Source organism: Acanthopagrus latus, chromosome 2 (genome assembly GCF_904848185.1).
Source record: "Acanthopagrus latus isolate v.2019 chromosome 2, fAcaLat1.1, whole genome shotgun sequence".
Lineage (NCBI taxonomy): Eukaryota > Metazoa > Chordata > Actinopteri > Spariformes > Sparidae > Acanthopagrus > Acanthopagrus latus.
This window is the reverse complement of record NC_051040.1, coordinates 10,348,338-10,373,698: the sequence shown is the minus strand read 5'-3', so window position 1 is coordinate 10,373,698 and position 25,361 is coordinate 10,348,338. Positions and strand designations below refer to the sequence as shown.

General features: G+C 40.6%; 3 protein-coding genes across 5 annotated transcripts in view; 2 read left to right on the top strand and 1 right to left on the bottom strand.

Annotated features, from left to right (window-relative positions):
* The window catches only part of esamb (endothelial cell adhesion molecule b), a 53,211-nt gene extending 41,394 nt beyond the window's left edge, over nucleotides 1–11,817 (top strand). The window contains exons 2-7 of the mRNA XM_037122323.1: nucleotides 399–544; nucleotides 2,027–2,228; nucleotides 2,653–2,808; nucleotides 7,906–8,028; nucleotides 8,151–8,280; nucleotides 9,204–11,817. Coding sequence (XP_036978218.1) covers nucleotides 399–544; nucleotides 2,027–2,228; nucleotides 2,653–2,808; nucleotides 7,906–8,028; nucleotides 8,151–8,280; nucleotides 9,204–9,672 — 1,226 coding nt within the window. The 3' untranslated portion in view covers nucleotides 9,673–11,817. The remainder of the gene's footprint in view (nucleotides 1–398; nucleotides 545–2,026; nucleotides 2,229–2,652; nucleotides 2,809–7,905; nucleotides 8,029–8,150; nucleotides 8,281–9,203) is intronic.
* A 48-nt stretch (nucleotides 11,818–11,865) lies between these two features.
* On the bottom strand, nucleotides 11,866–19,818 carry acad8 (acyl-CoA dehydrogenase family, member 8). Of its 2 annotated transcripts, none has more exons than XM_037122334.1 (12): nucleotides 19,522–19,818; nucleotides 17,235–19,121; nucleotides 16,579–16,679; nucleotides 16,083–16,252; nucleotides 15,537–15,646; nucleotides 15,306–15,382; nucleotides 15,074–15,211; nucleotides 14,821–14,956; nucleotides 13,792–13,889; nucleotides 13,511–13,663; nucleotides 13,323–13,425; nucleotides 11,866–13,200 (listed from the first exon to the last, which is right to left on the bottom strand). In XM_037122334.1, the coding sequence occupies exons 2-12, from the start codon at nucleotides 17,350–17,352 to the stop codon at nucleotides 13,145–13,147; spliced, it is 1,260 nt and encodes a 419-aa protein (XP_036978229.1). In that variant the 5' UTR covers nucleotides 17,353–19,121; nucleotides 19,522–19,818; the 3' UTR covers nucleotides 11,866–13,144. The 2 variants fall into 2 exon arrangements, with proteins under 2 accessions (XP_036978229.1, XP_036978238.1); XM_037122343.1 differs by having other exon boundaries at nucleotides 18,786–19,121.
* A 1,876-nt stretch (nucleotides 19,819–21,694) lies between these two features.
* thyn1 (thymocyte nuclear protein 1) lies at nucleotides 21,695–24,904 on the top strand. Of its 2 annotated transcripts, none has more exons than XM_037122379.1 (8): nucleotides 21,695–21,890; nucleotides 23,506–23,564; nucleotides 23,649–23,821; nucleotides 23,916–23,984; nucleotides 24,123–24,215; nucleotides 24,319–24,414; nucleotides 24,490–24,640; nucleotides 24,739–24,904. In XM_037122379.1, exons 2-8 carry the CDS (start codon nucleotides 23,516–23,518, stop codon nucleotides 24,783–24,785), a joined length of 678 nt encoding a protein of 225 aa, XP_036978274.1. In that variant the 5' UTR covers nucleotides 21,695–21,890; nucleotides 23,506–23,515; the 3' UTR covers nucleotides 24,786–24,904. The 2 variants fall into 2 exon arrangements, with proteins under 2 accessions (XP_036978274.1, XP_036978263.1); XM_037122368.1 differs by having other exon boundaries at nucleotides 21,696–21,996.
* The last annotated feature ends 457 nt before the right edge of the window (nucleotides 24,905–25,361 follow it).

The window sequence follows — 25,361 nt, the reverse complement described above, 5'->3', positions numbered from 1 at the left end:
TCATAAATCGATCAAGTCATTAGTCGATTAACATGAAAAAAAAAATGTTTACCATTCAAGCACAATGACCAAATATTCCCTTGTTTCAGCTCCTCAAACGTAGAGGATTTGCTGCTTCTGTCTTCTTTTATATCATTGTTAAATGAATATGTCTCGGTATTGGACTGTGTGAACCAGACAACATGTTTGAAGATGTCACATGTTTTACTATTTTCTGACATTCTGTTGACCAAATGGTTAACTGAGAAAACATTCAACAGAATAATTAAAGATCAACACAAACGTGACACAGGATGAAAACATTACAAAGAGTTCTTTCACCTAATCACACAAACAGCTTCTGCTCCCTCACTGAAGTTGTGATTAACTGTTTGTTCCTCTCTGTGTTGTTGTTCCAGGTGACACCCAGGCGGTGGAGATCCCCAGAGGAGAGATGGAGGTGGTGAAGGGCCAAATGGCGGTGTTACAGGCCTGGTACAGCCCCACCGCAGACATTTCCAAAAACTCTGTCACCTGGCAGTTCTTTGGAAATGGAACCAAGCCGGTGAGAAGGTCGCAACATAAATGTTCGACAAGCTGCTGTACAGCTGCTCTGACCTCTAGTGCACTAGAGGAAGGAGAGCCTCTTTATAGAGATTAAGATCAGTGTGTACTGATCCTCCTATGACTGTAGTCAAAGTGTTATACCTACAAATCAGTTAGAGCTACAAGAATGCATGGTTAAAGTTGTTTTCAACCAAAAATGCAAAATGCAAATGCTTTCTGATGTATGTATGCTGCCTTTCACTGTTTTTATATGATTTTGTTTTGACATTTTTGAGTTTAAACTGATGGGTGAGACAAAGTCTTTTATAGATGTTACGTTTGGTTTCAAGAACATGGGAACAGCATTTTTCTTTCATTTTATTGATGGATTAATCGAACATATAATCAACAGACAAATCAATAATGAAAAAAGCTGCTGTCTGCAACCTGTCAGGGTACAGAAAGTTACCTATTCAAAACTATATAAATTATTGCAAAGAAAAGTTGACCCAAAAGAGATAAATTCATCAATTATCTTCTCACCTACATGCTGAAAGTTGGGTGAAGTTTCATAGTCCATAAAACTTTTCTGGGGCTTCACAGCTAAACAGCATTACAGTGTTTTCCTTTACAACTGAAGTAGATGGGGACTTGTTTTAAAACATGAAAAAGAGCTCCAAGTCGGCAGAAGCCTTGAGATCCCAAACTGATCTGAAGAATGTATTTTAAAAACAAGTATCCATCTACTTCAGTTGTTTACAAGAATTCTGTCACGCTGTGTTGCTGTGAAGCTCCAGAAATGTTAAGTCGACTACAAAATGTCACCCGACTTTCCATCTGCATGAAGGGGATGAGATAATGACTGAAGGTCTTTAGATGGATGCTGGACTAAGGGAGCGTATTTACTATTTCAATACATTCCATGACACTGTCATATACTGAGAAACCCATCTAGTGATACATTTGAGGTGAAGAGGATGATCTGCCGAGATTAGGATTATTTCTGACACCGGTGCTGATGTGTAACGCATAGCGGAAAGAAGGGACTGATGGACATCATTAGCGAAAGGATGCCGCTGATGACATTTCATCTCCACTTTTTTGCTGCATCTCCTGTATGTAGCACGAACTGCACAGGGCCGTGTGTGTGTGAATGTGTAGGGTCTTTAAATGATTAATATAATCTAAACAGTTTCAATGTTGATGCCTGCGAGCTTATCTCAAACAGGAAATCAGCCTAAAATTCAACATCCACCATCTGTACATGTCAGGATTATTTTGATGAAGGGCGGTGATTTTCTGTTGTATGGTTAATCTGCACATCTTTACACGGCTGCAGTGAGTACAAATTTAAAAAAAAAAATTCAACAAGAACGAGCAGAGAGAAAAGTCTCCTTAGTGCCTTGTTTAAAAGATATGCTGAAAATGACTCAAAAATGACCTAAGTGCGTGTTTTCTAAGTTAAATCCAGTGTTTCTAAGAATGTGTTTTCTCTGTCCAGGTGATAAACTACAGCTCAGGACAGATCGGGTACGGCCAGAACGAGTTCACCAAGAGAGTGGGCTTCAGCGTGGCCATGCCCTCAGCCAACCTCTCCATCTACATCAACAACACTCAGGAGTCTGACTCGGGACTCTACGTCTGCATTGTCATCATCTCTGGAGCTCCCGCCATTTCCGGAGACATACGCCTTAATGTCAAAGGTAATGAACCGTGGCAGCCGAGGAACTTCAAAGGTTAGATGTAATCAGGACCGTCTCGCATCTTTTCCCCGGATTTTAATATTTTTTTTGCAGCTGTGAACACGTTTCGTATCAGATTCAGATCAGACCGGTCGGGTCAAAAAAATCCCATGTGAGCGAGCGCTCATCTGCTGCTGAAGGATCGGCTGAGCTCTGAGGTCATGATGTCATCCTCCAGCAGCAGATTGAAACCACAGGGAGTGAGATATTTTTCTTATTAGTATGTAATATGACTACTGTCCAGTGAAATCTCCACTTTGTTTTCAATGGATTAAGGCCTACTGTACAAGTTCAATAGAAGGTCACCGACCGTGTATTCTTATCTGACATGTGTTAACGGTCTGTCTCGCTATCTGCCTGCCTGTGTGCCTGTCTGTCTCTGCAGTCCCTCCCTCTCCACCAGTATGCACCATGACAGGGAACCCAGTAGTGAAGGGCAACGTGACTCTGAGCTGCAAGTCCAGACACGGGAAACCCGTCCCTCAGTACAAGTGGACCAAGGCTGCGCCCCTGTCTGAAGTCTTCTTCTCCCCAATGCAGAGTGAGTATTTCAACAAGGGAGTGGGTCTTATACTAACCAGCTAACCAGCTAGCCCTGGCCAGTCCCAGTCAAAAGCTTCCACGCTTGCAGTGTAAAATCCAATACTAGCTGCACAGCTAACCGAGCTTACAGGCTAACATCTTTGCTTTGTATTTGCTATCAGAGGCAGCAGTCGACCGCTTGTAAACAGGCTTGGCTGAGTCACCTCATTACCACATACTCACAGCAATTAAGCATAAATGAGCAGACAGCATTGATGGAGCGCTGTCCAGATTGATTTCCCTGGGTTTCGCCTTTCAGGCTAAATACAGGTTGACTTATCTTATCGGTGAACGTTCGGTGTTCGGCAGCCTGAGATGAAGAGTGCAGAAACTATTCAACCGAGAAAGATAGTTTCTTCCCTGCATGTCTCTAGGGGTTTTTATTTATTTATTTATTTATTTTTTAATATATTGGTATTAGTTAGTGGATTTTGCAATGTTGCATTTTTTAAATTAACGTACTTACTTTGGGTTGAAGAACATACATTTTGTTTAACATTATTAGTTTTGGAAATGAAGAGATGAGAGAAATGTTTGCCTTAAGTCCGGTCATTATCCGCCCGCTTGATCTCCCTGTTGACATACAGTAGATTAGTATGCAACAGAAGCGAACCTGCAGGATGAAATGATTTGTAAGCCTGGCAATGTGCAGGTCGAGATGTCACACACCCTCCGGTTGACCCCAACACCTCGAGTGGAGATGAAGCACTGCCCATGTCGTCAGTCCGTGTGGGCTTTACTTAAGTGGTAGTTGCACCAGATGCACCTCAGAGGAAGAAGCTGGGTCATCCCCACAACATGCAGCAACAAGCTAACAAGTGTGAAATCCTCTTTACTGATTGAGACGACTCAAACCATACCACACTCGTCTCAAAGCAGAGAGATAAAAAAAAAATGCACATGCAGTGTGCTGCCATTGTTGCATTAGATATTTGTTTTCATTCGCTGCTGCAGAGTAAGCACCATCTGTTTCTGATCAACGGGACTTAGTCTGATTCGATCTTTGGCCCTCATCTCTTTAGAACAGAAAAGTCCTCAGAGTCATGAAATGAAAACTACTCCCTCTGATTGTGCGCTGACCCGGGGTGTTGCAGTGCAGTACGCGCACTCATCCTACATCACAGGCGTACGTGCAACCACTCTTTACATCCCATTGACACTCATGTTCAGACCCATCTTTTTTATCTGCGCTAATGTATGTTCTCGCTCTCTGTGACACTTGAACTATACTCTGCTGTCACTGCTTATCTCTTTCAGCAATCTCTCTCTCTCTCTCTGTTTTCTCTCTCTCTGCTGATCCTCTCTCGGCACTCCTCATTTCCTGTCGACTTGCTACCTAATCTAACAAGCCCCATGTCATTACTTGATCAACTCCTCTAAGAGGCATAAGTTGGATTTGGGACTGAGAGTGTGGCGCATCTCACTCCCTCACACCCCCCCATCCCCCTCCATCAGTCTGCATCTCCTCATTCATTCTTTCTGCCATCCTTTTTTCCCCCCCCAAAAAAAAAAAAACCCAGAATGGAGATCTTGCCCTCAGCCCATGCTTGTCCTTGGCTTCATGGGTAAGAGGTTTTCACTCATATATTTTTCCCTTTAACGGCCTCCATCCCACCCTCACCTAGTTTCTAGAGTCACTCCTTAGTATTAGAGCTGTAAGCTGTTCAAAAGCTTTAAAGGAAAAAAAAATCAACCCAATTTGTCAGAATGATTATAGGATTATGTTTCAGAGATGATTACCATTGGGAAAAAGAAAAAAATAATAAAGGCTTAGCCAGGTGATAATCCCACTCAACCTGAAAAATTCACATTTGGAAAAAAAAAATGTGGACAATGAATGAATCACTGTAATCATACTGGATAATGACCAGCTGTTTAACATTGGAATATATGTGATATATCCATGTTGTAAAAAGAAGGGTTGAATTTGATCTTTAAATCTTTGTAGTATCTGTGCTGTTACATTTAGTTGTCATCCCATTGCATTCGTTCATCTGTTCATTGTGTGTTACAGTCTAAGCCTATTTAGACCCTCAGTAAGCATGCTCTACTAAAAGTCTTTAAAGCTGTGTTAGCCTGTAGGCTGCAGAGGCCATAACTGGTGTTTGTTTACACAAGTCCATAGTAGCCTAGAGGTAAGTTTAGGATCTTAGTCAGTCAAAAGAAAATAATTCAAAGGTATTTTTTTTTAAGTTATATGTATTCCTTACTGTGAGTTATCAAAGTTAGAGGAGAACAAAGAGAAGATAACCACTTTCATGTATGTCCACTGCAGTAAATATAAAATGGAGCCATGAACTAGCATGGCTATATGTGAGGAACTGGTTAGCAAGCCAGTTCGCAGGCCGAAACAGCTAGCTTCGCTCTGTCCAAAGATAGCTCCCTAACTAGCCTAACTACTAACTCATTAAAGAAAGATAAAAAAGATATAAAATCTTTTTTTCTCTCAAATTGATACAAACGCATAAGATTTAACAGGTTTTAGCCCAATTATCCGAGCTAAAGGGGCTTATTTCTAAGCTAAGCTAATTAACATGTCACATATTTTTTGTCAAATTTGTACAAAAGCTGAAAACTTAACATACTTTAATTATAGCTGATAATTAAATAGCTGATTAAGCACATAGGCTATACTGTTAAGCTTTGCAGGTTATGCTAGGCTAGTTTTGTTACCTTTGGACAGAGCTGTTTACACTCGCTAAAAGTCACCAGGCCAACTTAAAACCTATGAAACCACCGGATGTTTTTACACCAGCGTTTTGAATGGCTCAGACAAATGAGTTGTACCAATTAGAAAACATTTTTTTCAGATTCTGTAACTGCTGGACAGGGCCAGTGGTCGGATAACTTAACTTTTTCCCCGATCCTTGTTTGTCTTTGTTCCAAGCTAAGCTAACTGGCTACTTGCCTCTGGTTAATCTTAGGGATCTTTTCACTTTTCATCTAACTCTCAGCACTAAAGCCTATGAACCTATCTTTCATTTTAAATAATGCATGTTTTATGCTCCAGCTTCTCAAATTTGAGGATTTGTTGCTATAATCTGTTTATATATGATTGTAAACTAAAAACTATTTATGTTTTTGACCATTTATCTGCCGAAACATGTTGATCTATCCTCTAATAGCATGTTTTTTTGGTGTAGCCAAGGTTTAATCATTATCAATTGTAGTAATTGATGGGCTATTTCAAAATAATATCCTCTTGACATGTGAATGTGTGCGTTTCTTTTCATATACATTAATTATGAAAACCAATCCCCTGTAGCTTGGGACGATGTCGTGTGGGGGGAAAAATGACACCGTGAGCTCCATATAGAAATGCAGCTGATTTACATTAATCACGCGTCATGTGTCAAAGCTTTGACAAACGCTGCTCATTGACCTTGCAGTGATGACAGGGTAATATGAGTAATGCTCCTGTCTTGGTGCGAGGCGGCTCCTATACTGTAACATCAAATATCCCTCCCAGCTCAAAGCTCAGAGTCAGCTGATGTTCTGCTAATCTGCAACAATTGGGTTTGGTTCTTCACAGCTGGTTTTCAAAGCCCAGGGATTAAATAATCAGAGAGGGACAGGTGGATATCACACCCATCTGTTTCTTTTTTTTTTTTTTTTTGGCACCTGCTTTTATTTTGATATGTGGAACATGATTTTATTATTCTGGTTCACAGGTTACCAATGATGTTGTGATCTGTTGGTGAAACCAGCTGTTTTTACTTACATCTTTCAAGATTTTGCATATTTTAAATTGTGTGATCACATGTGTTCACAAGAAAAATAATCATTAGAAGACCGACAGGGACAAGTACTTCTTGATTATCACGGAAGGTTATGGATTTACTGTAGTTCCAGTCTTGATAGTGGATTGTGTGCACCTGTACCTTCTTTAACCTCCCCCCTGGTGGTGCAGTAACAGATGGTGCAAACACAAAGCTCGGTCCAGGCTACGCTCCCCCCAACTTTGGGATGAAGGCAGCTGCCTGGAAACAATGATTGTTAAGGATTTTCTGACCTAAAGTGAACCTTGACTTCTCATCTGGGAAGATTTGGATGTGTCCCTGGGTTGCATTACTTTTCTCTTTAAAACTGACTCAGTTCACAGAGCGGCACGTGTGCGCCGAGACTTAACAAGAACACCCTCCCAATTGGAAACAACTCTTAAGGAGGGTGATTCCACAAAACAGACGCCAACATGCCCGCTCTCATTTTTTACTTACGATCCCCACGAAAGCAAAACCACATCAGATGAAGACATGCTGGGATGTGACGTCTCCGATTGGATTTCAGGGGATTTGTTGTGATAAATCCCTCATGAAGCTTGTTTATTTCTCTGCAGCCTATGTTTGCAACAACACAGCATTTTAAAGCCAGATGTGCGAGGAGGAACAGATTGTGTTGAATGGAGATGCCCGGGTGTTAATGCACGGAAGACGTTGCTATGTCTCGACCTTGGCATGTGAAAATATTAAAAAAATTAATAAAAAATTGCTGACAAACATTATGAAGCATGACTGCAGAATCATGTGCAGAGCCATGGAATCCATAAACTGTACTGGACACGGGCCAGTTGTGGATTAAATTCTGGATTAAGGGTGGGAATCGGTATATAATGATTCAACACCACCATGATATGCTGCTCACAGTAACACGATATGATACAGATGAAAGCAGACAGCTTTATATCTGTAAAGGAAGAGAAAACAATTCCCTCACAAAATCAAAAAGTTCATAGTGAGATGCTTTCTGTGTCACTGTATTTTACAAAGTGCATAATTTAAGCTTCCTTTAACAAACACACCAGCATACAGAAATATGCAACTCCATGTGTAAAAACTGACAAAACTGGTGGAAGTATCTGTAGAAATGCTTAAATACTGGTGGAACTTCCTTCAATCCCTGATAGAAATGTCCATACAGTACCTTCTTGACTGTATAATCTCCTCATGTGTGATGGGACAGTAATTTAATATGGACATGTATAGTTTTCTAGGCTAGTCGCCCAGGTCACATAAATATATGATTGTGTTGAGAGTGTAACTGTGTGGTTGTTCCGCAGATGAGCGACACGGCACCCTCAGGCTGAGCAACCTCACTAAAAGCATGTCAGGGAAGTACATCTGCCGAGCCAGCAACACGGCCGGCTCCGACAGCTGCTCCATTAACCTGGAGGTTATCACCTGTACGTACACAATAAAAAGTGTATTTTCACTCCACTGCTGTTTTTTTTTTTGTTTTTTTTTTCAGATAACACCGCTCTGACTTTCATAAAGTATAAATACTGATGTGCGATCTGTTTCCCAGCTTCCAACGCAGGTATAATCGCAGCGGCCACACTGGGGTCCATAGTGGGACTGGTGGCCATGGTGCTCTTCCTCATATTCATACTGAGGAGGAGACGGGACACTGAGGAGGAGATAGCCAACGAGATCAAGTGAGTTTACTCTGAGTTTACTTAAAGCAACAGAGCAGTTGTGCTGAATCAGTTCTTACATGCCGAAGTAGCCACGAGACATAAATTATGCAAATTGGGGACATGGTGATGTAGTGTGATGTCACAAAGTCAGAATTAAAGGTGGGACAACTGACGAGGCGTTTCAGGAGCAGTGTTTTCTGTGGGAGATATCAGTTGTTGCGGACATTGACCTTGTTATTCTTGCACAAGAACTGATATAAAACACTTAAGAGGGAAAAAGCATAATCTCCAGTGAACCAGTGACCCAAAATTATCCTAGAATTTTTTATTTTTTTTTCCTTTGTGGATACCCCAGATCATATGATGACCTTTAGAAGACCTGTGATGCAGAGGGCATTTAAGGAACCCAGTCACACAGTAACAAACTAGAGATGAAGACCATAAAAAATGGTCACTGCTGACGTCATTGAAGATCCAGAGGAAAAGATTTATCACGACTCTGTCAGCAGATTTTTGGAAATGATCATCCTCATCACCTTGTTTGTGCCTTTAGGGAGAACAAAAAACAAAGCCACAGCATGACGACCCTCTTGGATGTAAGGAAATTAATCATATTCAACATGAAGCGAGGGACTGGTTTGACTCACTGCAGTCATGTTGAATTTATTCAAGGCACCAGCAGACAGAAGCATTGATCCATTGAATTCACAAATAAGTAGGACGAGCATGCACGTTGCCTCCTTGCATTTTTATTAATAAATCAATACCGACAGCGTTGGCCTCTGTATTTAAGAATTATATTGATCTGATAAGAATAATTATGAAATGCTTATTACTAAAGTCACTGGTGCCTAAAACTTGTATTCAAGAGATTCAAGGAGTTCCCCCTTTTCTTTTTTGAATGACTTTTTGTTTCCTCTGCTTCTGTCTTTGTGCTGTAGGGAGGATGCTCAGGCACCGAAGCGAGTGTCATGGGCAAAGAGTAACACCGGCTCAGACATAGTGTCTAAGAATGGCACACTGTCCTCCATAACCACCAGTCCTCGCCCCCGAGACCCCCACCAGCCAAACTTCAGCTACCCTTATTCCCCCACATCAGCTTCAGACAGCTCGGTCATCAACGCCTACCAGCTGCGGCCGGGAGAAGCCAGCACGCTGCAGGGACTTCCCGGTTACAACATCGGAGGCACACCGTCGCGCAAACTCAAGCGTCCCCCCACTACAAACGGTGGTCCGCCACAGGTCCTGAGGAGCCCTGTGATCGCCATCCCCAGCAGGACTGCAGGCGCTCAGCCTCAGGTGCCACCTCCACTCACTGTGTCCCCACAAATGAGCTCCTCCACCCTGACGCGCATGGGAGCTGTGGCCGTGATGGTGCCTGCTCAAAGCCAAGCCGGCTCCCTGGTGTAGCAGCTTCATTGGGGGAATCAGAGGACAGTGGTGACGGATGGAGAGAAAGTATGCCTTCAAAATGGAAAAAGCACTTTCTCCATGAGGACTCGAGAGGCTGTGAGGGGAGAAAATGTCGTCTCACAGGTGGTTTTGTGCTACGTTTGCACAGAAGCTCTCCCTCCTGTTTGTTAAATTGACTCAGTGTTAGTTTCTTTTTTGTACACTGCGTTCTGGCTCACTAAAGAGAAATATATTTTTATTTACACGCCTCTAATAAGAACAAAATGGTTTCTGACTAATAGTGTTAAGATTTCTAAGCTGGATATATATAAGGCCAATCATTTCAAGAGAGTTAAAGGGACAGTTCACCCCAAAATCAAAGACATGTTTTTCCCTCTTTGTGCTATTTATCCGTCTAGATAGTTTTGGTGCAAGCTGTGCAGAGCTCTGTGAATATGTGGTGCAGACATGTCTGCCTTTACCTGAATATAATGGAACAATATGGCACTAGATTGCTCGAGTTCTTGCAAATGTATTGTTTTGACGCTTTGAGCACTATAAGCCACGTCTGTCTCCAGAAATCATGACCCACTTACTCAAAAAAATCAACAGAGCTTGTTGGAAGCAGTTTCACGTTGGAGTTATTTTCTTCCTACGGTATCAGCCCCAGTGATGGAATGTGAGTAACTAACATTAACTAATTCATAATTCACCTAAAAACGAATGTAGTTCACAATTCACCATTTTTAATCATTATTATTAATGATAATTGGATTACAGAAACATTATGAATGTCAGAGCCAGTCATAGCTTCACTTTTGACACAGTTACATTTCAATAGGATAACTTGACTTTTACTCAAATATGAATTTTGGGTACTTTTTGCAACACATAGATGAGAGGATTGATGATGTCCTCCGAGCTGTAACATTAGTTCCACCAACAGATACATGGAGAATGATTCATCAAAAGGTGGGCAATCAGCTACCTTTTTCTAGAATCACTGTTGGATTTGTCCACATGGTGTTGCTTTAATTGTCCTCCTTAATGCAGTTACTCTGAAAAGAGCGAAGGTTGTTACATTGGAGGTGTACAGTGACGGGAAATTGTCCACTGGTTAATCGTTCGAGGATGGCCTTTTTTCTCTGATGGATAAAAAGGTAAGAAATTCTAAATTGGGACCTAAGAATAACCCCAGGTGAAGTCTATGTCTGGGAGACCCTGCAGAAAGAAAATTGTTTCTACATGAAACTGTTCACAACAAGGTCTGTGGATAATCTTGAGTAATCGGATCATTGCTGTTGAATGCTGATGTTGAATTGCTGCTCCATTATATTCCAGAGAAGGAAGACATCTCTACTATAAATATCTCCAAAACCCTGCGACTCATGCCAAAATAATCCAGATGGATCCATAGCTCCACAGGTAAGAGTTGAAAAAAGTGTGCGTTATTGTTTTGAGGGTGAACTGTCCCTTTAATGCAGTGTGTCCGGACACTGTAAATCATAATGAACAGTTCGGTTTGCGTAGAGTTTTGCAGTTCTTGCAAAATTAGAGCATTTTGGCTAAGTTTGTATATTATATGAATAAAGCAGATAAAAACACTTTTTTATAATTTTATTTGTATTTCACTGCTGGCGGCTGTGTGAGGTTCACTGTTCGGTCACTTCTCTCAGGCTCACTGCACTAGTTCAGAGCAAAAAGCCAGCAAAGTCACAATTCAGGTATTTTATCTTTCAACTGTCTCGCTTTGTTTGACCCACATTTACTTGTGTTCACGTGAGGGTTTTGGTTTTTTTTTTATTTTTTATTTAACCTACTGGAGCAGCATCAGTACGGTTTCACGTCTGCTCAGAGAACGTACTTTGAGTTAATTGCCTGTTACGGTAGATGGAATGTAACTAAAATTGTGAGTGCAGCATTGTGAAAGTTGATGGTTTCTGACTATTTTGTTCACAGGTGCTTTTGTATGATATAATTACTGCAAACATTCGAAACCGTCAGCTGAGTTGAGTTGCTTATGGTCTGCTTTGTTTTCCTGTAAGTATTCTGAAGTCTGCAGACGATGTGGCGGTGATGTGTCAATGCTGACAGGCTACATGTAGCACTTTTAATGCAGTTTTTGATTGTTGACTTTTTTCAATAAAAGTGTTCTGGAGTGTTTGGCTTTAGCGAAGAATTGATATGAAATGTAAATAATGGCTCACAATAGAATGCAAAAAAATGCTTTTATTTGGAGTGTGATCAGTAAAGTGACATTTCAACCCAAACTACACCAACTATGTACTTGCACACAAAAGGTTAACAATACAGTACAATACAGTAACCATGAGGATAAATATGATCTAAAAGGCCACTTCAAGGACAGATGTTGATACAGATGTGATATACAGTAGAATGACCATACCTTTTCAATAACACTGGTGTTAAATGATTTAAAAATAATATGGAAGAAATAATCCAGACCTCTTTTCACAAATTGAAACTGTTTTACAGAGCAGCTTTTCATAGAAAAACAAAACTGTATCTACATCCACACAAGCAGCTTCACTGGAAACAAAAGTTTTAGAGGCATAATCAAGAGAGATGTTGTGATTTTTAGTTGGCAAAATCAAAAGATGTTTTGAACTATGCTAGCCGCATGATTTTAGGGATTCAATTGTTGGTAGATCAGCCGGTTCACCACTTTTGTCCAGATTGAAATATCTCAACAACTATTGGCTGGGTCGCCATGTAATAATTGGATGATCCTTTGACTCGTCATTTAGCGCTTGTGCAATTGGGCAAATGTTAACATGCTAACAAGCTGATCTGAGATGCTAAACACATCTGCTAAACATGAGCATGTTACCATCTCACTCAATGCACCCTTGTGCCTACACATAGCTACTGTACACAGGATCAAGAGCCTACAGCCGTGTTAGCATCTCTTAAAGGCTACAATATGACTTGAGGCTGACATATGACTCATGTGAACATTGTTAGATTTTGACAGACATTGTCAGCACTCTGCATTTTGTACTTAAATAAAATGTGCTTTGTCTACTTTTCTTATACTTACATTCAGCTGTGATTTGAGCTGAATGCCAGCATTATCAACATTATGACATTCTTTATTAGCATTTATCTCAAAGACTAGCCTGAAATTCAGTCAATATTTGTCAAGTTAATCCTTTTTTAACAACACATTTTCTTGTGAATGTGTGCACTTGTCACTGAGACATTTCACTCTGACAAGAGTTTGACAACAGGCTGATGAATCACATCGCCTTTCCTAAAGCCTTGCCACCAGTGAACCAGTGACCCAATATTATCCTAGAAAAAATGTTTTTTTTTCTTCGTGGATACCCCAGATCCTATGATGACCTTTAGAAGACCTATGATGCAGAGGGCATTTAAGGAACCCAGTCACACAGTAACAAACCAGAGATGAAGACCATAAAAAAATGGTCACTGCTGACGTCATTGATGATCCAGCGGAAATGATTTATCACGACTCTGTCAGTAGATTTCTGGAAATGATCATCCTCATCACCTCGTTTGTGCCTTTAGGGAAAACAAAAAAACAAAGCCATAGCATGACGACCCTCTTGGATGTAAGGAAATTAATCATATTAAAATCTGATATAAAAAAAATACAAAATAAGGTCATTGTTATCTAAGCTCACCCTCTAGGATCTGATGTACTCTGATGTCCCGGACAAACTGCTGCACTGCGTAGTCTTTGAGGTAACCATAGCCACCATGCATCTGAAGAGCCTGGTTGCAGATCTATATAAAAACAGGCAACAATGGTGGAAAAACTGAAAATATTTTAGTTAAAATTAGTAACACTATTTTACTGAGTATTACTCACATCAAAGCACTCGTCTGTGACAAAGAGCTTGGCCATGGAGCAGAGAGAAACTGCATCAGACCGGTTCTCCTGCAGCGCTGTCGCCGCCTCACGCACCAGAAGACGAGATGCAACCAATCTGGTGGCCATTTCTGCCAGTCTGAACTGAAGAAACTTCACACAACAAATACAGGGAGAAAGAAGAGAAAGAAATTCAAGATATGTTTTTCAATGGCAGGACCAGCATTTAAATACCTGGATCCTTGCCTGAAAATACTGTTAAAAATAAAAAAGCCATCTACCTGGTTGTTGGAGAGCGTCTCTCCAAACTGCTTTCGCACCAACAGATGATCCCTCGCTAGCTGTACGCAGGCATGAGCCGCCCCGAGAGAACAGGATGCTGTTGGCAGAGAGTTTACATAAAACTATGTAACTTAAAAGTAAGTAGCTCGGCACAACAGGCTGTGTTGTAAAAACTACCCAGAAAAAGTAAAATTATGATGTTAAAATATTACTTTGGTGAAAGTCACTCATACGAACAGTATTTTAAGTAAAGGTATCTGAAACTAAATGTAATTATGTAATGTACACATACTGTATACTATGGGTCATTTTTCTTTTTATTCAAATCAGATCTATATATACATTTTTTTCATCAGTTACAGTTGAAATACTTAATTTAAAACTTGGCATCTCTTGGCTCTGATGCAGCATGCAATCTGCAAATTAACTGCATCGACGGTTATAGTCATGTACATGTAAATGTAGGGGAGTTAAAAGTCTAATATTTACCTCCAGAATGTACTGGAGTGAAAGTACAAAGTAGCAGAAAGCATGAAAATGCTCAAGTACAAATACCTAAAAATACAACTTCAAGTATGGTACTTGAGTAAATGTACTTGGTTACATTCCATCACTGACATCAGCCAACATTCAAACAGTCAGTCAGAAGTAGAAAAGCAGCACACTACAAGAGAAAACAGTCACACTGCTGAAATGACTCTAATGACAATTATTCAGCAATTAACTATTCTAATATTAGCATCATAAGCTTCTGGTCATACCAGACTGAATAAGACTGTAGCAGCAAAACCCTTTGAATATACTGCATTGAAAGAGGATGTATTTGTTTTTTTAACTGCTTATGAAGTTCATTTTCTAATAATTCTCCACACTGTAAAGAAAGTCTGTAATTTGACTACATAATTTCCATTATCAAGGGTGATTCCAAATAAATTCTATAGCTGTGAGAATATATAAAATATCTCTGTGTCTTTGACTGTTTTACAATAGCCGTGTAACTTCTTTTTGATAGTGTTTTTCCTCCTCACCAATATTAATCCTGCCTCCATTCAGGCCCTTCATGGCGATACCGAAGCCTTGCCCTTCTGCACCGAGCCGATTGGTCACTGGAACGGCACAATCCTCAAATATCACCGCCCTGGTCGGCTGGGAGTTCCATCCCACCTGGAGGAGAGATTGAGAAACAGCTGAGTGACTGTGGCTCGATTCTGCCATCTAGTGGTGACCTGCAAACACTGCCTAAACAGCAAGTTGAATAAATCCAACAGCCAGAGACTCTACCTTCTTTTCTTTCTTGCCAAAACTGAGGCCTGGGGTGTCCTTCTCCACCACCAAACAGGAGATGCCTTTTGGGCCTTTTCCCCCAGTTCTGCACATGACAACATAGATGTCGGTGTCTCCTCCTCCACTGATAAAGGCCTTAAAAGTCAAGAAGGGATGAGACATGTTTCTGGCTCGCTGTTAAAGAGACGTTACACTGTTAAACAGTGAGTACAGACAAGTTTGAATTTACCTTTGAACCATTCAAAATGTAATGGTCGCCCTTCAGCTGTGCAGTGGTCAGAAGGGAAGCAGCATCACTGCCGCTGCCTAAATTAAAATCAAAGATCACGTCAATAATGCAGTTGATCCAGAAATAAACAGAGCAAAAAAGCAGTATCGGTGTAAGATAAATTACTTACATGACCAACAAAAATGTATTTATCTGTAAAAGAAAATATGTATTGCAAACTAAAGACCTGACCTGGTTCAGTGAGACAATAGGAAGCAAACTTTTCCATCGAACAGAGGATGGGACAGAACTTCTCTCTCTGCTCAGCATTACCAAAGGTGTCGATCATCCAGGCACACATGCTGCAAAGAGAGAAGAACACCACAAATTAACCGGAGATTGAGAATATATGTCATGGCTATCATTATAGTGCCCCGTTGTAGTGGCCGGTGCTCACAATTTAATTAATGTACCGATTTTAACAAGATCAAGAGAGGAAGGTACAGAGATCTCCACAAGAGGGGGGAGGGATCGATTTCTGGAGATTAATCAATGAAAATATAGTTTTAGTAATATTGAATTGTCAAAGACTTTGGACTTTCAAGATGTCACTAATTGTGTTCGAACAGCTTCACAAAATTATGGCTAATTTAATTATTTGTGCCACTGCCTGATTTTCTAATCTAACCTTAAGTCAATTTTCATTAAACAAATCCATTCACTAGACTCACAAAACAATCTAATAATTCACCTTTTCATCAAGTTTTAAGCCATTTTTGCCATATGAGTGTTTCGTACTTGTGGATGCTGATGTAAGCTGTGGTGCTGACACATCCCGTGGACAAGGCCTCAAAAATGACCGATGTGTCCAGCCGAGAGAGACCTGACCCTCCCACATCCGGCTGAACATAGATCCCACCAAACCCCAACTCAGCTGCCTTTCGCATCGTCTCTACGGGAAACATTTCCTAAGGGGGGGGAAGAAAATACGTTAAACTATAAGCAAGTGAAACAAAGCATCATCTTATGTGCATCAGACCAAACAATGTTTAGGACTATGAAAGAAAAGCTGCTAAGGCAGACAGGTACTTAGTGAAGGTGCAGAAATGCCAATAATTTTAGTTTCACTTTAAGATGTGTGATTTTAATAATCTCAGCAGGGAATCTGCTTACTTGGGTACACTTCATTAGAAAGGATGACTGCATGTAGAGGGGGGATATTCTGGCCAAACACAATGAAACTTTAGTCTTCAATTTTGACATCTTCTTCCTGACAATATGTGCTCAAGCATACCTTTTGGTCCCACTCTGCCATGTGTGGAGCCATTTCATTGGCGGCAAAGTCAAAGGCCACTTTTTGAAACTCCTTCTGTTCATCTGTGAGTCCGTGAGAAGCTGTTGACAAAAAGACAACAAAAAAAAAATGTGTAACACGAATGACTGACTGCAAATACTATCAGTTCGCAGTGAGACATCCTGAAGGTTACACACGTCTTTACATTTTTCCAAAACTGAAAAGACACTTTGAGGCAGGAAACAAGCAAGCTGAAGGAAAGCACCCAGACTGTAGACAATAAATAATTCAGGTATGAGATTATCCCACTCAGGTTTGCTAAAATTCCCAGTTACATCAGACAACCTGCCTGAGAGGAGGGGCGGTGTGAAGGAGGGGAGTGTAGCTGCCTCTGCCTCATGACTGGTGGAGCAGGACGAGCACAACTAGCCAATGACAGCTAAGCTAGGACATCTATATACTTTTTTAAAAAAAAAGCAGTGAATGGCTTGTTGTTGAGGTCAAAACACTGCTGTTTTTTATACTGGTGAGATAAAAGCTGAATGTCGACACCTGTCTGCTAGCTCAACAAACTTACGACCTGTGCAGTTCAGATGTTATAACGCACGTCCGTTAAATTAACTTGACGCTAACTGTTGACGTTTTCTGTGACTTACGATCGATACATGAAGCTATTCCTCGTCTCTGTGGGCTCCGGTTGCAAATTAAACGATGGTTCCTGCAGATGCTGGAGCCGAATCTGGCTATTCTTCCTAAAGCTCCGACCGCCGCCATGTTTACCTCCACAGTGTTGAGTTATGTCACCGAGCCGCTGGTGCTGCTGGGAAATGTAGTTGAAGCTGACTCGACGTTGAACGCATAAGGGTCTCATTGCTGCCCCTTGTGGTCATTGAAGGAGGCAACACCACGTTCTCATGAACCATCTGCCATAAGCAGTGGGTCTTAATGTAAGGTTCATGTTTAACAGGGGGGATGGCCCAATGGGAGCACCTCCCACACCTGTACACCTCCCAAAGGACATTGTTACAGGACACCGTAACCATAACTATGACATTTCTAATCCTACTATTTGATTTTAACCAGTTATCTTCCTTCTCTACCTACTACAACTGTCTTTTTATTACTGTATTAAAGGAATGAGTAAATAAACCCTCAAATTGTATGCAGTGGATTGAGTTTATCCAGGCAGGGTTTGCTCATGTTACTCACAATACACTACAAGCAGGGTCATTTTAAGTTACATGACCCCCTGGAATTTTTTACCATCTAAAGTCCTTGAATGAACATTGTACAAAATAATAGAGCCTGACCAACTTATTATTAGCACAGATAATATCCGTATCAGTGTATATACTGTCCGATATTTAAACCTTATATTTAAAAACTAAAAATACAGAATGAAGAAATTCTCTCCAGCAAAGTGTATTTCAATGGGGAATAAAACAGCTGGTGTCAAGAAATGTAACAGCTACCTCACTAATAGTTAAACTATAAACCATCACAAAAATGACAATTACCAACATAACATAAGCCACCATGTTCTGGACACACTAAAAACACTTACAAAAAGTAACATTTACTTTTAGAACATAAATGGAAAACTTACTATGAATGTTGAACTGTCAGAAAAAATTAATCTCTGAAAAAACTGAATAAAAAAACTTTTCATAAGTAGTCCAAGATTCCTACACTACTGAACATAGTAGTTCCTATACTTGCATGCGTAACATAAAGTACTTTTACTGTGTACTTTTCGAGAAATACTTTGTCAAAATCCTTAAATAACGATATTGAAAACTTTGTAATTTAGTTTATTTTAGACAAATAAATCATTTATTAATGCCGAGATTTATTACTTTTACGCTAGCATCAAAATCGCCAGGGTCTCTACACATGAAGACAAGCATTGAGAACACTGTTTGTGTACACAGTTTATTAAAAAGATGGTGCGACCGAGTGCGACCTAAAAGGCACGCTTGAGGAGCGGTCCACCATTACTCTTCTGCCTGTTAGGTAGCACTCGGGGATCGACACTTTTGTCTCCCATGACGGGGGCTTTCGTCATAATTATGCATTTACATAAATGTTTGCCTCATATTTAATCACGAATAAAGCCTAGGCTGCTTTTTGGTGAGAGTTTCACTTTAAGTTTGGAATTTAACACGGGAGCCTCTAAGGGTCGGTGGCGCTCAGAGCAGACACCTCACCTCTCCGCTGTCACTAATACTCTGGAGATGGATGGGTCACCCACTGCAGAGCCTTCTTGTTCTGGGCTGAGCACCAAACATAAAAACTGTCAGTCCACAAAACTCCATTACAGGAAATGAGGATTTATTTCAGGGAACCGTCTTCCAACTCGTCCTCAGCATCCTGTTCCTCTGCCCACACTTTCAGCTCCTGGCTGCTCTTGTTCTGGAGAAATGAACAGTGACCATCGGTACTCTGCAGATAAATCAGCCATGTTTGATCCCCCTGGTGGCTCGTCTCCAATGTTTTGCTCATCTTGTTCGTCTTGATGATTTTTCCTTTCAATCGTCCATCACCTGCAAGATGAGAAAGAAGAGCAGTGGTAGTTTCACGTCTCTTAATGGAGGTTCTGTGGGGATTTTGTGGAAGTTTTTTTTGTGAATTTGATGAGGTTTGAGTGTCATTGTGGGGGTTTTGTGCATCATTGTGGAGGTTTTGTGTATATTTATGGAAGTTTTTTGTGAATTTGTGAGGCTCTGTGGAGTTTTTTGTGTATTTATGGTTATTTTGTGTGTCATCATTATGAAGTTTTTTGGTCTTTTTCAGAGATTTTGAGTGTATTTGTGCAAGTTTTGTGTTTATTTGTGGAGGTTTTGAGTGTATTTGTGGAAGTTTTGTGTTTATTTGTGGAGATTTTGTGTAACTGACAAATCCCACACTTTCCGCCTTTAAATTTTGCACCTCTATTGCACTGACCTTGTTGGACCAGGTGTCTCCCCTCTCCAGGTCTGATCACCATACAGGTCAAAGCTGTTCCACTTGAAGCTGAAGACAAGTCCCACTGTTCACCTGGATAGAGGAGGAAGTACTTTGGTATAACATGATGACTACATGTGTACATGCGTGCGTGTTCTGATTGTAACAGGAAAAAAGGAGATGTAATCACAGTACATACACATTCGGCAAAAAGAGGATTTCATACATGACTATAATTTGATAATAAAGAATGATATAGCAGTCTGTAACCATGTGCATTTAAAGGTAAACCAAAAGTAAACCAAATGTATTACTTGTAGTAATAGGATTAAACACATTAATCCAGAACTGAATACATTCGGTGCAGGCTACAGGGGGCTACATGAGGCTGCATATTGTGCGTGTATAAACAACTTAATTGCTCAAAATGACCTTCTAGATGCTGACATACTAACATACTGAGACATTATTAAACACAACACATGGAGCCTGTTAGCTAAGGTTAACTGTGCTGAACTCTGAAATTCGGCTGTAACGATGCTAGTATTAAAACAAGCTAACATTACACAGCACGATAATAGCCTCATGCTAACGCTCTCCAACAGGCCTTTATAAGCTCGTTATAGTTTCAGTATCCCGTTAATGTGTCCTTATTTGGTAATAAATGCAGCTAAGCCACTGCTAACGTGTTTCCCAAACCCTGCAGTGCATCTCCAACAACTTTAAAGTCAGCTAGCTAACATAACATAACGTTAACCATTCACTTTAAAACTGACTAGCAAACGTTAGCTAACCAGATTTCAGGCCTAATTTACCAAAACTACCGACATGTTTTGAAAAAGTGACCTACATTTAATCAACTTTGCATTATTAATGTTATAGACATGGCAGAGAAAAAACAGCCAAATCACAATGGAGGTTTGGTGCACACAACAAAACATAATCTCCATGGCGGATTTAATTGGATGTAGTAAGAGTATTATGTTCCAGCTGACTTTACCTCAACACTTAACAGTTAAATGAGAAGTCTCCAGCCTGGTGTTCGGGGTTATTTCAAAAACATTTGAGGCAAAAACAAATCTCACAGACAAAAGAGGGAGGTTGGCTCCCTTTTAACCCGCAAATATGTAGAACATTGGCTTCGACAAACAATAAAGGTACATACTATGTGGAGATCACCTGGGCTTATTACAATAATTAACAACTAATCTCTACACCCCCACACAGACATGAATACACCTGTACTGAGCACGTAACTGTAAACATGAAGCAGATTCGAACAAAACAGTTTAACGTTACTGGCCTTACTGACCGTGTGTGTCCTCAGAGAAGAGCTACTCCATCCAAAGTGAATATCCCTCAGGGCTCAAAAGCATTTAAAGTTTTGGAGGGAAATCCACAAAATTTGCGAGGGAAATGAGCCAGACCGCCCCTTTAGGCGCGCATCACCTGCATTCGTCAGAAAATCTGTGGGCGGGACTTATGTTGCCTGGTTTGTAGATTTAACCAGAGTCATAACTCTATTTAAAACCGCTCGGACTATAGGATTAAATTGCTTTTACAAAGGAAAGTGCATCGACCCTAATGTCCAGTAGGTGGCGCCTGCTTGACACAGTCCCCCAGGTTTGACAACTCCCATTGTCTGAGAGTGCACCTGAAAGCATCAATTTCACCAAATAAAACATGCATTTTCCATAAGTAATCCAAGATTCATATACTGCTGAACTAAGTACTTCCTAGACTACTTGCTTGCCCCCTCACTTTATAGGTTTTCTGTGCGAATTTAAACAATGTATTACAGCTCAGGCATTTGTTGACACTAAAAAAAGCAACATAACTGAAAGCAAAGATCTTTTTAAAGAGGAATGATGTGTTGTTTAGTTAATTTTTTGTATCTTCTTCCTTTATTATATTATTATCTTTAAAAAAACAACCAAGCAGATTAAATTTGCAGTCATTATTTATTATATTGTCTCAGTTTTCTATTCCATTATATGAAGAACGTGTTTGGTGGGTTGTACATTTGATTGTTTTCCAAAAACGTTCATTTAAAATGAAAAAAACAAACAAAAACAAAAACAAAAAAAACAAGTTTGTTTTCTGCCCTCCGACCACAGGGGGCAGTAATGAGCTCATCACAATGTGGCACTATAGGAAGTGTTTTAACCATTGTTTTTCGAGTTTACAGGAAAAACACGTCAAAGACGAAAACTAAGGGGGTTGTTTGTTTGTGGTGTTAATCGCCCCACCACAGTTAAAGAGCAGCTCCCCTGAGTTGTTATGTGGGATCATCCCGGACTCTCTGAAGCGGTGCTAGTGTCACGTTCCCATCGGAGAAGCGGCCGTTACAAGACAAACGGGAGCGGCTGGTGAGTACAGCAAGCGCACCTATACGTTTGACGACGTCACGTGTTGTGGGTATTTTCCGCGGGTTCTGATGGCTGACCACCCACCTGAAGCTCTGATCACTTACAGGTATGATTTATCAGTGTTTACAGGTTATCTGCTGACCACAGCTGCTTTATAAACTGTCTGACTTCGAAGTGAAGGCACATTTAGTTTCCACGTGTTGTCCAGATTTGTGCGGAGTCATAAATGCTCTGAACTAATCTCTGTGATCCATGACTGATGATGAAGAGGAGGCATAATCCTCCAGTTTCAAGTGATTGTTGTTTTTTGTTTTTTTTGCATTCACAAACAAACGTTTTTTGTGGCGGACTCTGCCACCTTTCTGGCTTCAAACAGTGTTCCGAGGACCTTGTTTTCCTTATTTATCAGTTATGGAAAAACATCATATTTCAGAGTTTGAATTATTACCTCATTTATATTGTAAATATTAGAATTCTGAGCTTGAATTGCTCGTCCAAAACTACACAGTGCCCATTTTAACGTTTAGTTGCTATTTATAGTTGTATTATACAGTTAGGCACCCAAACAGTCCTGCAACAAATCTTCTTGTGAAGGTTAAAATGTTATATTTACAATAAAAATAACACAGCATTACGAAGTACACCCTCCAACATAACTATAAAGTCTTAACAACACCTCTGTGAAAAGCTTCAACAAAAACTTCCCGTTCTAACCACATATTGTGAGGTTTTATTGAAGGGCTGCTGACAGTGTTAGTTTTAAATAGCAATTGATAAATTGACAGCTGGCGTACATAAACTCTGATATCTGTCCACAGGAAGGTTTACAGCCCTACACTGTCCTAATATTTTTTTTTAATGTCAAATAGAGTTGTAACATTTAGTCAATCAACATAATTTGGGGCATTTAGCAGACACTTCTGTCCAAACCGACTTTACATTTTTCAGTTTTTTGGGGTTTTTTTTTATTGAAATAAAAACACAGATTATAAATGCAGGTAATTAAAGTAATTGGAAGTTATTAGAACATGCCTCAGAAGATTAATTGAGAAACTGTTTAAGGATAAGATCACCAAACAGGAGTTTCCCTTGTTTTTGTCTAATCCAAAAAAAAGACCTCATGACTCAAAGTATGTCCAGAGACTTCTATACGTGCCCGCTGACAGCCAAACAGCCGACTACTCATTTATGTCGGATCGGCTACTTTTTTCAAAAACTGAATAAAGCGGAAAGCTTGTGTCCTGCCTGATCGTAGAGAGTCGTCTTCACTGTTTGACAGATATTAGTGAGATAACTGTTTACAAATCGCACCACAAAAAACATTTATGGGCTCTGTGAATTAACCAATTAATCAATTATCTTTACTTATAATGTGCTTTCAAAAGCAGAGGCTGTGTCCTTGATGAAGTTAATCTACACTATGCTGCAACCTCACACTGTTTGTACAGTTTAAGTTTCTTCTACAAACTCTCCTGTATCTCATTTCATTAATGCACAAATCTCACAAAAAATCAGACCTGCTCATTAATTTACAGTATTGCCCCCAATAATGTAATGCACATAAAGAAACGATTTGATATCATCTCAAGGTTTGTTATGTCTTGTGTCTTTACAGTCTGTGAGAGATGCCACCAAAGAAAAGAGCCAGAGTGAGTAAGAGGGCTGCTAACTCAGGTAAGCAATTTAAATCGCACAGTAAAAAGTCTTGGCTGGTGTGTTGCACTGTAACGATTGACGATCGTTCCCTCAACAACACAGGCAAAGATGACGGGAGTGAAGCAGTCTCTTCTGCAAAAGTGACAGCCGGCGGTAAAAGGAAAGCGACGGGGGCAACTAAGGAGAGCTCGGAATCAGCTGATCCTCCACAGTACAGTCGCTGGCTGATGAAGTCGGAGCCGGAGAGCCGCTTTGAGAACGGCATCGACGTGAAGGTACAGAGCAGTGGCAGCCTCATCAGCACAGCCTGTTGTTAAAACTGGAAAAATGTGAGTGGGCTGTCTGACGCATCTGGTTCATATTCGGCAGTTCGGGATCGAGGATCTGAAGGCTCTGCCTGATCAGACGGGCTGCTGGGACGGCGTCTGCAATTATCAGGTAGAGCCACACAACTAATGAGAATACCTAAAACAAGGACAACCAGCACAGCACTCTGAGAAGGCTTTGCGTCAGCAGCCTTGTGTAGATTCTCCTCTCTCTGTGGGAATGTTCCTCTGAATTATCTATCATCTCCAGGCGCGCAACTTCATGAGAGTGATGAAAGAAGGGCAGTTGGCTTTCTTTTACCACAGCAACTGCAAGGAACCGGGTGTAGCAGGAGTCATGAAAGTAAGCCCCACACTCTCTCCCAGCTGATAACTTGTCTAATGATTTCAACAGAGCTGCAGACAGAACTGATATCCAGCTCAATTCCCCCCCTTTTTTCCCCCAGATTGTGAAGGAAGCGTACGTGGACCACACTCAGTTCGATAAGAAGGATGTCCATTTCGATCCGAGCAGTAAACCAGACAACCCTAAGTGGAGCATGGTAAGCCAATTCAGAGATTCACAAGTACAATTACTGGCACTAAAGCACGAAGGCCGACGTTTTCTTCTCTCTCAGGTGGATGTGCAGTATCAGAGGATGCTGAAGCGTTTTATTCCTTTGTCCGAGCTGAAAAAGTACCACCTGCAGCATCGCTCCAAAGGAGGGCCTCTGAAGGACATGGCCCTTTTCACGAGGGCCAGACTGTCTGTGCAACCGTTAACAGATGGTAAGTTCAGCCAGAAGAGCATGTTACTGTGAGTTTGTTGTGTCTCCTTTCAGTATTAAGCTTGTTGTTGTTGTTGTTGTGCTTTTCTTTCTCTGCAGAGGAGTTTGACTTTGTCCTCAGTTTGGAGGATAAAGAGCCTTTGTGAGGACTGTGGAGCAGCTGATGCTTGTTGACACAGTGAAATCAAGAAGCAGCAGCCTCCTTTACAGTGCTGGAGTGTTCTCTTGTTCTTAAGTATTAATAAATGTATTTTTGGTAAGTCATGACTCGCGTCCAGTTTTTAATCTGCACCTCTAAATGGTACAGGACAGCTTCAGCCAATCCATACATAACCTTCAAACTGCAGGCTGCAGAGACACAAAACCACACGTTATGTTGACAGGAGCTGCTCTTTGCCCTCAGGATAGCTTGTTTTAATGCCATTATTCAATTTGTAATGTGATTGTATTAGCAAGAGAGCCCATTCTTCACATTTTCTGCACGTCCGCTTGGGGTGCACACCTCACCAGATTTGATTACCCACATTTAACATGAATATGGATGTAACTTTATTAAACATCACTTGAATCGTGTAGGCTAAAAAACAGTACTCTCCCACACCACCATACTTAAACATCGACACATCAGCCATCTTGATAGTGAACTATGGGCCAGAAGCAAACATCTATTGTCTTGTTTTGTCCAGCTGCTAAATGTAATTTGAGGAAGCCTTGAGAGAAGT

Coding starts and splice junctions, on each gene's coding strand:
- acad8 (XM_037122334.1), bottom strand. CDS start 17,352: ATGGCGGCGGTCGGAGCTTTAGGAAGAATAGCCAGATTCGGCTCCAGC. Junction 16,253..16,578: donor TGGCAGAGTGGGACCAAAAG/GTATGCTTGAGC, acceptor CCCCCCCCTTAG/GAAATGTTTCCCGTAGAGAC. Junction 13,426..13,510: donor TCACAGACGAGTGCTTTGAT/GTGAGTAATACT, acceptor GTTTTTATATAG/ATCTGCAACCAGGCTCTTCA.
- thyn1 (XM_037122379.1), top strand. CDS start 23,516: ATGCCACCAAAGAAAAGAGCCAGAGTGAGTAAGAGGGCTGCTAACTCA. Junction 23,822..23,915: donor AGAACGGCATCGACGTGAAG/GTACAGAGCAGT, acceptor CATATTCGGCAG/TTCGGGATCGAGGATCTGAA. Junction 24,415..24,489: donor ACAACCCTAAGTGGAGCATG/GTAAGCCAATTC, acceptor CTTCTCTCTCAG/GTGGATGTGCAGTATCAGAG.